This window comes from Myotis brandtii, unplaced genomic scaffold (assembly GCF_000412655.1).
Source record: "Myotis brandtii unplaced genomic scaffold, ASM41265v1 scaffold399, whole genome shotgun sequence".
Classification (NCBI taxonomy): domain Eukaryota; kingdom Metazoa; phylum Chordata; class Mammalia; order Chiroptera; family Vespertilionidae; genus Myotis; species Myotis brandtii.
Genome location: NW_005365325.1, coordinates 2,813,213 through 2,826,975, shown reverse-complemented (window position 1 = coordinate 2,826,975; position 13,763 = coordinate 2,813,213). Strand labels below are relative to the sequence as shown.

At 35.1% G+C, this 13,763-nt stretch overlaps 1 protein-coding gene across 4 annotated transcripts in view; it reads left to right on the top strand.

Moving 5' to 3' along the window:
* METTL15 (methyltransferase like 15) overlaps positions 1-13,098 on the top strand; it is a 177,439-nt gene extending 164,341 nt beyond the window's left edge. For 3 of the 4 annotated variants that reach the window (XM_014545220.1, XM_005873075.2, XM_005873076.2), the window contains one exon: positions 10,341-13,096. In XM_014545220.1, coding sequence (XP_014400706.1) covers positions 10,341-10,786 — 446 coding nt within the window. In that variant the 3' untranslated portion in view covers positions 10,787-13,096. Of the gene's footprint in view, positions 1-10,340 lie in introns of all 4 variants that reach the window. The other variant, XM_014545221.1, reaches the window with a different exon arrangement.
* The last annotated feature ends 665 nt before the right edge of the window (positions 13,099-13,763 follow it).

The window sequence follows — 13,763 nt, the reverse complement described above, 5'->3', positions numbered from 1 at the left end:
CCCCATCCAAACACCCCTGCCTTCTCTCTGAGATTCAGCAGTCTGTTCCATGCTTCCATGCCTCTGGATCTATTTTGTTCATCAGTTTATTTTGTTCATTAGATTCCACAGATGAGTGAGATGATGTGATACTTGTCTTTCTCTTACTGTCTTATTTTGCTGAGCATAATACTCTCCAGGTCCCTCCATGCTATCTGAAAGGGTAAGAGATCCTTCCTTTTTACTGCTCCATAGTATTTCGTGGTGTAAATGTACCACAGCCTTTTTATCCACTCATCTTCTGATGGGCACTTGGGCTGTTTCCAGATCTTAGCTAATGTAAATTGCACTGCTATGAACATAGGGGCACATACAATCTTTCTGATTGGTGTTTTGGATTTCTTAGGATATATTCCTAGAAGTGGGAGCACTGGATCAAATGGCAGTTCCATATTTAATTTTTTGAGGAAACTCCATACTGTTTTTCATAATGGCTTCACCAGTCTGCATTCCCACGAGCAATGTACTAGGGTTCAATTTTCTCCACATCCTTGCCAACATTTGTCATTTGTTGATAGTAGCCACTTTGACAGGTGTGATTTGATACCTCATTTTCGTCTTAATTTGCATCTCTCTGATGATCAGTGACTTTGATCATTTTTTTCATATGTCTCTTGGCCATATATATGTCCACTTTGGAGAAGTGTCTATTTAGGTCCCTTGCCTATTTTTAATTGGATTGTTTGTCTTCCTTTTGTTAAGTTGTATGAGTTCCATATATATTTTGGATAGTAATCCCTTATCAGATATATCATTGCCAAATATGTTATCCCATACAGTGGGCTCCTTTTTTGTTTTGTTGATGGTTTCTTTTGCTGTGCAGAAGCTTTTTATTTTTATGTAGTCCCATTTGTTTATTTTCCCCTTAGTTGCCTTTGTCCTAGGAGATGTATTCGCAAACATATTGCTATGAGATATATCTGAGTTTTGTTGCCTATGTTTTCTTCTAGGATTTTTATGGTTTCACAACTTACATTTAAGTCTGTTTTCCATTTTTAGTTTATTCTTGTGTATGATGTAAGTTGGTGGTCTAGTTTCATTTTTTTGTATGTATCTGTCCAATTTTCCCAATACCATTTACTAAAGAGACTGTCTTGACTCCATTGTATGCTCTTGCCTCCTTTGTCAAATATTAATTGAGCATAATGGCTTGAGTTGATTTCTGGGGTCTCTGTTCTATTTGATTGATCTATATGCCTGTTCTTGTGCTAGTACCAGGCTGTTTTTATTATAGTGTCTTTATAGTATAACTTGATATCTGGTATTGTGATATATCCAATATTGTTCTTCTTTTTCAAGATTACTGCAGCTATTTGAGGTCTTTTGGTTCCATATACATTTTTGGAGTATTTGTTCTAGATCTGTGAATTATGCCATTGGTATTTTAATAGAGATTGCATTGAGTCTATAGCTTGCTTTGTGTAGTATGGACATTTTAATGATGTTAATTCTACCAGTCCATGTACATGATATAATCTTCCACTTGTAATGGACATTTGCTTTAATAATGTTCTTTTTTTTAAAAAAAAAAGTGTACTTAACTTGTACACATCTTGCTACTAAATGCTTGTTAGCTATATTTGACCTTCAATTCTAAATGATAGCTGCATGGAGCCAAACCAATATTACATGAAATGTTAAAGGGTCTTCTTTAAGAAGAAGAGAAAAAAAAGATCGAAAATATGAACAATAAAATGGCAGTAAATACATATTTATCAACAATTGAATCTAAAAAATCAAAATAAACAAACAAAGAACCAAATAAACTGATGAAGAACATAGAACCAGAGAAATGGAAATGTGGAACAGATTGAATCTCAGAGGAAAGGGTGGAGGGGCTTGGAAGAGATGTATTTATTGCCACTATTATTTTTCATATTTTTTATCTTTTTTTTAATATATATATTTTATTGATTTTTTTACAGAGAGGAAGGGAGAGAGATAGAAAGAAACGTCGATGAGAGAGAAACGATCAGCTGCCTCCTGCACACTCCCCACTGGGATGTGCCCGCAACCAAGGTACATGCCCTTGACCGGAATCGAACCTGGGACCCCTCAGTCCACAGGCTGACGCTCTATCCACTGAGCCAAGCCGGTTACGGCATTTTTTATCTTTTTTTCTCTTTAAAATAGCAAGATTATGTCAGTAAAATTGATGACAGTAGGAAACTAAAAGCTAATATACATTTAAAAAATATGTATTGTTGAGAGTATTACAGATGCCCCCTTCTTTCCCCCCATTGCTCCCATCCACCCAGATCCCACTCTACCCCATTCCTTTACCACCCTATTGGCTGTGTCCATGAATAATGCATTATACATATAAATTCTTTGGTAGGAGGAAAACAGTTTTGTTATTTTGATGAACTGAGAAAAATTGTGGTTTAGGATTTTATAGGCATTACATGAAATAAAGCTTACATAAAATCTCTATAATATTGTGCATTAATCTTGGGGGGAAATACACTTAAATCACGGAAGAGCTTAATGACGTTTTTTAAAACATAACTTTCCAAATTTTACCATTACATTCTCATGTCTTATTTTATTCTTTTAAAGAAATATGCAAAAATAAAGTTCACCTTGCACATTTGCTCATTTCAGATCATAAGGACTTGCAAGCAAGCATTTCCTAAAGTTAAAATTATTTGCATGTTCTCCATTGCATGTCAGATGATTGATTCATTAAGGAAATTCCAAAGCAGTATCATTAAGTACATGCAAACAGTTGTTTTGAGACAGTGAAATGACTGGCAAATTTGGGAGGTCAATTGCCCCATTAAAATGATAATTTTTTTACCCACAATCACATTTGGCCAAAATGTAGGATATAGGACAGGGCCTATTTTGTGACATTAATTTTACATTCTAGTCATAATGTTTTCTGTGACTAAAATTATTATACTTTTCATCTAGTCACATATATATATATATATATATATCTCCAATGATTTTAATGAAACTCTTTGTAGTAATGTTTCTAGATTATTCATTTATCCATTTAGTGTGTTTCATTCATTATCTATTCATTATCTTTTCAACAATCATTTACTGAGTATTTACTATAGTAGTTTTTAATCTTGGCTGCAAGTCAAAATCCTCTGTGAAGCTTTTTTAAAGCAGTGATTCCTGTGTAATAAACCCCTCAAACTAATTCAATAGTTCTGGACTGGGGCCAGGCATCTTTATTTTTTTCAATCTCCTTGAGTGACCCTGTTGTGCAGTCAGGATTAAGAATCACAAGCTTCTCAGTTAAGCGCCAGAGATGTAAGATTGAACACGGAAAAGGTTCTGTTCACAAGGAGACCAGAGTCAAATGAGTGAGTTAGACAAGTAAACTAGTAATTACGGTAAAATGTAGTAAGTGCTAGACAGGGGTAAGTACACCTCCACCCACTTAGATCTAAGGTACATCGGCCCAGTGTCAACCAAGTCCAGCGACGAACCATAAAACACAGGAAGGTTTTCTCTCCGTACCAAGCCAAATGGCCTAAGTTGTGATTGCATCCATATTTTCTGTCTAGCTCTATGCCTTAATCAAATGAATTAGCCATACAAGATTCTATAATTAAACTCAGGAAATTGAAAAGCAGAGACCAGTTTCTATTTTTGATAGCAGGATATGGGAGATGAGAAAGAGGTGACGAAGGATTGCAAAGCAGTGAGCTCCTCCAGGGCAGGGACCAGGCCTCATTAATATTTTTTTTCCATGGGCCTGATTCAGAATCCAGCACATGGGTAGGCATTGGATCTGGTGTCATTTTGAATTTTCATTTTTTTCATGCTTATAGGAAGATGTCGCTACCTACACTATGTATACCTGAGAGGATGCTGTCCCTTACTCTCTGACCAGTGAATTTCACAAAGAAACCCATTTTGCTACCTGAGAGCCACAGGTCATTTGCTGAATTATCTTTAAACTTTCTTTCTTTCTTTTTTTAAATATATTTTTATTGATTTCAGAGAGGAAAGGAGAGGGAATCATTGATCAGCTTCCTATGCACGCCCCATACTGGGGATCGAACCCACAACCCAGGCATGTGTCCTAACAGGGAATCAAACCTTGATCTCCTGGTTCATGGTCGATGCTTAACCACTGAACCACTTCAGCCAGGCATCTTTAAACTTTCTAATTAAACAAAGAACTTTGCTTAATTTTTGGTAGTAGGATTGCCTTTTGTTGTCTTCTTGAGTGTCTGTACTATTGCCAGTTGATGTTTTATTTTTATTACTTTAATTTCCATTATGATATGCTATTTTATATTCTTTTGTTTCTCTTTTATTTCATTTTACACAGTCTGCATTGTTAACCTTTTTTTCCTATGAATTACAGATGCAAAAGGGCCTGTAATGGAACCCATCTAAAATAAGGGAGGACGTGTGCCTTTGATCCCCAGAGCTGCACGAAAAGGTCCACAAAGCATGTTGCCCTTGTCATCTCCTGGTCCCTAAAGATGGGAATTAAGGAAGTTGCCAGGATCACACCTAGAAATTATTTTCAAGAAACCCAGTGGACATAGTCCAGATTAGAATTCCCTAAACAAAAGTAAGAAAGCCCAGAAGAAAAGTTTCTTGGATTAGAGTTATTCTATTATCTTCAAGACCATCCATTCCTCAGTATAAGTGAAAGCTTTTATTTTCTTTCTCCATGATATGCTATTGGCAGGGCCTAATGAGACCTTATAAAGAAAAGCTTGTTTGATTACAGTGGCGTTACTCTATCAGCTCCAGGGATTCATATACAGTGTGGATGTGCGTAAGTGTGACTATAAATTACATAAACTTGAAGTTACATAATATAAAATATTAATAAACTCTCACTTTATCTGAACACTTCTAAATAAAACAGATTCCCTCCCTAAATCTAGCTGGCTGAATGAATTATAAACTATAATTCTGCCATAAGAAAGTTCCATTTTAGGTGGTAAACAGAAATGCCTAACATACTGTGTCATGTCAAATGAACCAATGTTGTTGTTTATATTAGAACTTTTCTTGTGATTTCATACATTATTTGGTTATTTTAACATTTCCTACTTTCATTAGTTTTCAAAAATATAGGATGTCCTAAAAAAATGTATACATACTTTTTTTTTATTGCTAAAAGTATTACAAAGGGTATTGCATATGTGTCCTTTTTTTTTCTCCCCGCCCTTGACAATCCCCTATCTATTATTGTTCAAAAGTTTGTAATGGTCTTTATTATCCATGAATGAGTGAGATCATGTGGTATTTTTCCTTCATTGACTGGCTTATTTCACTTAGCATAATGCTCTCCAGCTCCATCCATGCCGTTGCAAATTGTAAGAGTTCCTTCTTTTTTACAGCAGCATAGTATTCCATCGTGTAGATGTACCACAGTTTTCTAATCCATTCATCTACTGATGGGCACTTAGGCTGTTTCCAGATCTTAGCTATGGTGAATTGTGCTGCTATGAACATAGGGGTGCATATATCCTTTCTGATTGGTGTTTCTGGTTTCTTGGGATATATTCCTAGAAGTGGGATCACAGGGTCAAATGGGAGTTCCATTTCCAGTTTTTTGAGGAAACTCCATACTGTCTTCCATAGTGGCTGCACCAGTCTGCATTCCCACCAGCAGTGCACAAGTGTTCCTTTTTCTCCACATCCTCTCCAGCACTTGTCGTTTGTTGATTTGTTGATGATAGCCATTCTGACAGGTGTGAGATGGTACCTCATTGTTGTTTTGATTTGCATCTCTCGGATGATTAGTGACTTTGAGCATGTTTTCATATGTCTCTTGGCTTTCTGAATGTCCTCTTTTGAAAGGTGTCTATTTAGATCCTTTGCCCATTTTTTGATTGGATTGTTTATCTTCTTTTTGTTAAGTTGTATGAGTTCCCTATAAATTTTGGAGATTAGGCCCTTATCAGATATGACGTTGGCAAATATGTTTTCCCACGCAGTGGGTTTTCTTGTTGTTTTGTTGATGGTTTCTTTTGCTGTGCAGAAGCTTTTTATTTTGATGTAGTCCCATTTGTTCATTTTCTCTTTAGTTTCAACTGCCCTAGGAGCTGTATCAGTGAAGAAATTGCTTTGGCATATGTCTGAGATTTTGTTGCCTTTGGATTCTTCTAGTATTTTTATGGTTTCCGGTCGTATATTTAAGTCCTTTATCCATTTTGAGTTTATTTTTGTGTATGGTGTAAGTTGGTGGTCTAGTTTCATTTTCTTGCATGTATCTGTCCAATTTTCCCAACACCATTTATTGAAGAGACTACCTTGGCTCCATTGTATGTTCTTGCCTCCTTTGTCAAATATTAATTGAGCATATTGGTTCGGGCTGATTTCTGGGGTCTCTATTCTATTCCATTGATCTATATGTCTGTTCTTGTGCCAGTACCAGGCAGTTTTGAGAACAGTGGCTTTGTAATACAGCTTGATATCTGGTATTGAGATCCCACCTACTTTGTTCTTTCTCAGGATTGCTGCAGCTATTCGGGGTCTTTTTTTATTCCAGATGAATTTTTGGAGAGTTTGTTCTAGATCTGTGAAGTATGCCGTTGGTAGTTTAATGGGAAGTGCGTTGAATTTATAGATTGCTTTGGGTAGTATGGACATTTAAAAAATGTATACATACTTTAACATCTGATAGCTCACTTAATTTTCACTCCTTTTTAGGTTTAACTGATTTGAAATAATGGGTGAAGCCAAACTAAGCTTTGAGCAAATAAAATTTATCCTAAAGTGCCACTAGACTTTTTTATGGCAATACATAAAAGATAACATTTACAGTACGAAACCAGCAACAGTTGACAAATTGAGGGCGCACAAATGCTGAATAAAATGATTCTTGATATTTGCAATTCCATTGCTTCAGGTTATTAGCAGTGCCTGGACTAGAATGGTCATCAGTTTGAAAATAGGCATTAACAAATATAATTATTCATTTCTGTAGATTCCTTTAAATTTTGAAAATGAACTGGCTTTATAGTCATTCAGTGTGTATACATTTTGGGGGGACACCCTATATAAATAATAATAATATCAAGGAAATATTCATTAAGCTATCTGCCTTTTCTTTCACTTCATCAATTTTGTTAACACATTCCCAGGCATAGCTAATTCATTGCTATGTTAAAAATCACACCCTCAAATATACAGGGGTAAGCAAAAGGAGGTTTATGGAAAATAATACAATGTTTCATGTACTCACAACTGTAAACCTGCTTTTGCTCACCCCTGTATATGTTTGAAATGTGATACAATGTCAAGGAAGCTAGGCAGTCACCATGTTGAGCTATACTTTTAATCTCTACAAAATGCTAGACAATGTTAAGAAAAAATTATTTAAAAGAATTAAAGCAAAAATATTCCACAGTGTTTGTTGATCCTTGTGCTTCATGAATGTTTACCTCCAATTTTACTTTATCCATGCACATTAAAATGTATTTTATATTACATTTCCTCTTTGAGAAAATTTGTTTTGAATTATGCAAGGATTGAATCATGCAAGGTCTTAAGGAATGCAACCTTCCTCAAGTGTCCTCTAAATTCAAGCTCTAAAATATGGAGTTGCTTGTTTGTTCAGATCCTTAGAATGTTTTGAATCACCTTCCTCGGTGACCAAAACTCTTTCCCTGGAAAATGATGAAATTAAATAGCAAATGGCAAGAAGATGAACTCCCCCTTCAGCGTAGACTTTGACATTTTGTTTCTGAGAGACATGGTTGTTGGAAGATAAATTCCCTGATGTCTACCATTTTCTAGCCTTTTAGCAAGATAGTTTTTGTAGGGAAAGAGTGAACTCAGAACACCGATGTGGTTAAAGTTAGACGCCAGGTTCTCAGCTCCTGGGTACATTATTTCTTCCCTTCTTTGGTCCAGTTCCCTGAGAAGATTAATCATATGTGTATTAGTGTACTTGGGATGCGTTTACTATAGATGACTAGAATGTGAATGAAGGTTCCAGCCTTGTGTAATTCTTACAGTGAAGAAGCACACTAAAGATGCTCAAGTTCCAGGATTGCAGTCATGCTTTCAGATCTTCATTCATAGGAAATCTGGACTGGAAAGATTTCTCTGTGTGATAGTATTCTCTAAGAATGGGCTCCTAAATCAAATAAAAACTCCTGTATAAATTCATTGAATATTATACTTTAATATCATCTGTATGCCAATGGGGGTAAGTCTAAGGAAAATTATATTTATTGATTTGTTTTAAAATCAACATTTTATGTTTATCTTGAAAACTAGATGCAGTGTCACTGATCTGCATGTCTTAAAATATTATATAAACAAGAGGCCTGGTGCATGAAATTCGTGCATGGAGGTGGGTGTTCCTCAACCCAGCCTGCACACTCTTCAATCTGGGACCCCTCAGGGAACATCCCTCTCACAATCCAGGACTGCTGGCTCCTAACCACTTGCCTGCCTGCCTGCCTGATTGTTCCTAACCACTCCCTTGCCAGCCTGATTGATGCCTAACTGCCCTGCTGGCCGCTGGCCCAATCGCCTCCAACTGCCCTCCCCTGCTGACCTGATAGCCCGCAACTTCCCTCCCCTGCCAGCCTGATGGCCCCCAACTGCCCTCCCCTGCCGGCCTGATCGCCCACAACTGCCCTCTCCTACCAGCCATCTTGTGGCTGCCATCTCATGGTGGCCATCTTGTGACAACGTCGCGCGAGGGCATTGCACGATTCCACTTAGGCTTTTATTATATAGGATAGTATCATATATGTTACTTTTATTTTGCTTCTTTTACATATTCTAGGTACAAATTCATTATCAGATATATGACTTGCAAATTGTTCCCCATTTCTTTGGACTGTCTTTTTACTTTCTTGATGGTGTCCTTTGAAGGACAAAGGTTTTTAATTTTGATGAAGTCTACTGTATCTATTTTTTCTTTGTTGCTTATGAGTTTGGTGCATTTTAAATAAGAACATTTACCAAATTCTAAGTCATGAAGATTTATCTCTGTGTTTTCACTTAAGATTTTATAGTTTATTGCTCTCACATGTAAATCTTTGATCTATTTTGAGTTAATTTTTGTGTATGATTTAAGGCTCCAACTTCATTCTTTTTATGTAGCTATCTGGTTGTCCCAGTACCATTTGTCAAAAGACTATTCTTTGCCCTTTGAATGCTCTTGGCACTCTTGTCAAAAATCAGTTGATCATAATTATATAGTTTTATTTCTAGGCTTCCAATTAAATTTCATTGATCTCTATGTCTATTGCTGTGCTAGTATCAGACTATTTCAATTACTATTGTTTTGTAGTAAGTTTTGAAATCTGTGTGAGTCCTCCTACCGTATGTATTTGGAATTATTGTCTATCCTTTTGCTAGTTATCTTCTCTTTGTCTCATTTTTATTTTCCAGTTCTTCTCTTTTGCCTAATTTTATGTTAAACAGTATTTTTGTGGAATATTTTTATTCTCTATTAGCTTATTAGCTTTCTTTGTATTATTTTTAGTGTCTGCTCTAGGGACCATAATGCAACTTTAATTTTAAGTAAAATATAGGATCCCTACAGTAGCATTGTTCCATTTACCTACTCTGATCCTTTGTGCTATTGCTATCATATACATTACTTATCTATATCTATATTAAAAACCTAAAAGTATTGTGTTATAATTTTACTTAATGAGTTCTGTCTTTTAAAGAAAGTAAGAGAATATGTATGTATTTTACTTTCTGTATATCCAAGTTATCACTCGGTATGATTTTAGTTCAGCTTGAAGTATTTCTTTAGCATTTATTGAATGCAGACCTGTTAGCAACAAATTCTCTCATTTTTAATTATTTGAAAATGTCTTTGAACCTTTAATTTTGAAGAATAATTTTAGAATAGCCTTTTATTGGAAGACAGATTTTTTTCCCTTAACTATTTAAATATCATCCCAGTCTCTTGTAGCCTCTATTATCCTAACGAGAAATTAGCTGTTAATCATATTTTTGTTCTCCTTTGTTTAATGTATTGTTTTTCTTTGTTGTAGTCAAGATTGTTCTCATTATCTTTTGCTTCTAGTAGGGTTTGATTATAATGTGCTTGGTGCAATTTCCTCTGTTTATTCTATTTTGGGGCATCATTGAACATCTTGTAGTTGAGAGCTCCTTTTCTGCTCCTATTTGACTCTAGTATCTTTTATGATTTATGAAATATGTTTTAAGCTTTGTTAAAATGCTTAGAAATAAAATGGGGAAGTACTGATGAAATGCTACAATTTAAAAATGAAAATTAGTTCCTTAAATATATATACAACCCAGCACATTTACAGTGGAAAATATTAATGTTACCTGTCGTCTTTTCCTATTTTCACAATATCTGTTTATAGGTGCATTTCCTCCCTCTGCTATTTATGCACGAAAAGACTTGCTACAACGATCTACCCATATTGCTACCAAGACTTTCCAAGCTTTCCGCATATTTGTGAACAATGAACTCAATGAACTTTATGCAGGACTGAAGACAGCTCAGAAGTTTCTGAGACCTGGTGGTCGTCTTGTTGCCCTCTCCTTCCATTCACTAGAGGATCGCATTGTCAAACGATTCTTGCTTGGGATAAGCATGACAGAAAGATTTAATCTAAGTGTAAGACAGAAGGTGACACAAACATCACAATTGGGTTCAGGGCATGAAAACAAGGAAGGAGTCTCTCTAGCAAGGACCCCTTTAATGTGGGAATTGATACACAAGAAGGTACTTACCCCAGAAGATCAGGATGTACAGGATAACCCCAGAGGGCGCTCAGCCAAGCTTAGAGCAGCTATCAAATTATGAGAAAGTCATAATCATCTGATCCTTGATGTGTTCCCTCACAGTTTCTCACCTGAACAGGTTAACACAAGAAATTATGGGGATATATATTTATATAGGTATGTGGTCATATGTGTGGACATTGAGAATTTTTAGCATTTTTTTCTCACAGAAAATGTAAGTAATATTAATATGGCACAGAAAGTTCAACTCAAGGAGCAGCAGTATCTCAAAACTGGACAAATGGGTTTATCTGGGCATTATTCAAGAAAATGCATCTTACCAGTTATGGTTACATATTATAAATTGGTGATTCTAAGTAAATAAAATAGCAATATAATTACATGTACAAACGATAAGAATTAAATACTTAAGTTCGCTTTAGACTGACTTTATCTACCTCTGTAATATGTAACTTTAGTTTCAAAGCTTGTTGATCATTTTTATTCTATAGGCTTTATTCAAATCTGAACAATTCTTCATTGAAATCAGAAATAGAAAATATTCTAGGGAACAATGTGCTCAAGTTAGAAACAAACAAATGCACCTAGAAAAATGTAAGTTTCTTTTTTGCATGAAGTCATATTTACTAATGAGAGAGATTCCCAAAGGTAAATTCCCAACCAAGTACCTGATTAACAAATAAAAGATCACACTCTTATATCCAACAATGTTTCATCTGTTTCATCAGTTATTTTTAGACCTGTATACTATGGGAATTTTTTCATTAATGTTAATGAAACTGACAGCCTTGGGTTGGACAATGTCCTTCCAAAATCCATGTCCTTCACAGAACCTCAGAATGTAACCTTATTTGAAAATATGGTCATTGCAGATGTAAGTGGTTGAGACGATATGTACTGGAGCAGGGCAGGCCCTTTATCAGATGTGTCTGATGTCCTTGTAAGAAGCTGAGAAGAGTCAGAGGCAGAGGGAAAACCACATGAAGATGGAAGCAGAAATTGGAGTGATACATCTGCAAACCAAGGGAAGCCAAGGGCTGCTGGCAACCATCAGAACCTAGGAGAGAAGCATGAAATAGATTCTCCATCAGAGTCTTCAGGAGGAACCAGCTGTGCTGACACCTTGATTTCAGACTTCCAGCCTCCAAAACAGTCAGAGAATAAATTTCTGCTATTGTAAGCCACCCAATTTGTGGTAATTTGTTGCAGCAGCCCTAGGAAACTAAAACTCTGACAGCAAAAAATCTTGAATAAGTTGCGTGACTAGAAGCCTTCTTCAATAAACACAAAATTGCTTTCAAAATGTTGTAGTGTAAAAATATATTAGCTACTTTATGTAATTAGACTGTTTACCACAATCATTCTTGCTTGCTTTTTGTCTCTAAAATAAAATACATGAATGAGGCTTGGGAGTGGGGAGATAAAGAATCAAACTCAAGTGCATGGCACTCAACAGTTTTCACCTATTTCCCCACCCTGCTATCCTTTGGCAACCATCAGCTTGCTCTCTGTACCTGTGGATCTGTTTGTTTTGTTTTGTTCCTTTGTTTTGTTTTTTAGTTTGTTTTTTTAGACTTCACGTATAGGTAAAATCATACAGTATTTGTCTTTCTCCTATTTATTTCACTTTAGCAGAATACCCTCTAGGACCATCCATTTTATCTCAAATACTAAGATTTTATTCCTGTTTTTGCTGATTAATATTCCATTGTATATATGTACCACTTCTTTTTATCTATTCACTTATGAATACCTAAGCTGCTTTTATATCATTGCTATTGTCCATCATGCTGCAGTGACCTAAAGCTGCATATACCTTTTTGAATTCATGTTTTTGTTTTCTTCAGATAAATAACCATAAAGAGTATTGCTGGGTCATATGGCAGCTCTATTTTTAATTTTTTGAGGAATCTCCATACTGTTCTCCATAGTGGCTGCACCAATTTACAATCCTACCAACAGTGAGTGAAGGTTCTATTTTCTTCATATCACTTGTTATTTGTTGATATTTTTACGATAACCTTTGTTAAAAGAGTGAGGTGATATTTCATTGTGACTTTAATTTGCATTTCCCTAATCTTTTATTTGTCAGTATCTTTTCTTATGTCTGTTGGCCATCATTTCATGTCTTCTTTGGAGAAATGTCTATTCAGGTCCTCTGCCCACTTTTTAATATGAATGAGTTTTAAATGGTTAACTCTGGAGAATGTTTTTGGGGAATTCAAACAATACATATGGAAAATAAAAACTGATTGTTAGTATGAATATGCATTGCTTTTCTAATAAAATATAAAGAATATAAAACAAGCAATTGTTTGACATTTCTGAAGCTCTGTATCAACTGCTTCTACCAATCATTTTAATACAGCATTGATGTCATTGTGGAGCACATCAATTCTTAACAAGTTTTAGATCATTGCTTATTAAGAAATGAAATTTAATAACTTCACACAATTTATAGTTGATATCCTTATTTTATATATTCTTTTTTATAATTGTATATGTTACTAAATAATCTTTTTGAAGTTTCTAGGGTTTTCTTTTTTGAGATACTAATCACATCTACATATATTTTATGTAATATGTGATATATGATTTGTGCTTAAATTCATTTATGTTACAACCAATAGTTTATAAGATAATACATTTTGCCTAATTAAGTTTTTGAAATTAACTACTATCTCTTAAAAATTTACATATTTCAAATATTATTTTACATCTTAATGCTTATGCATTTCTATTATAGACTGTTGCTTACACAAAAAATATCTATTAGAATACTGTAGCAATCACAAAAACTAAATAGTTACATTAAAATAAATATTACAGAAGCAATTTTCAGTTATTCTTATCCATTGCAAAGATTCTAATATGGATCTAGATTATTATGAACACCCCATCAGGCAACTGGTTCCACAACCATCAAATCTCACAGAACTGGACAGTGCTATTCATCAGGCATGGTGTCAGATTCCTCGCATCACCTTTCTCAAATTTCATCTATTTATAGCTACTATTTCCAACTGTTTGGTAGCACA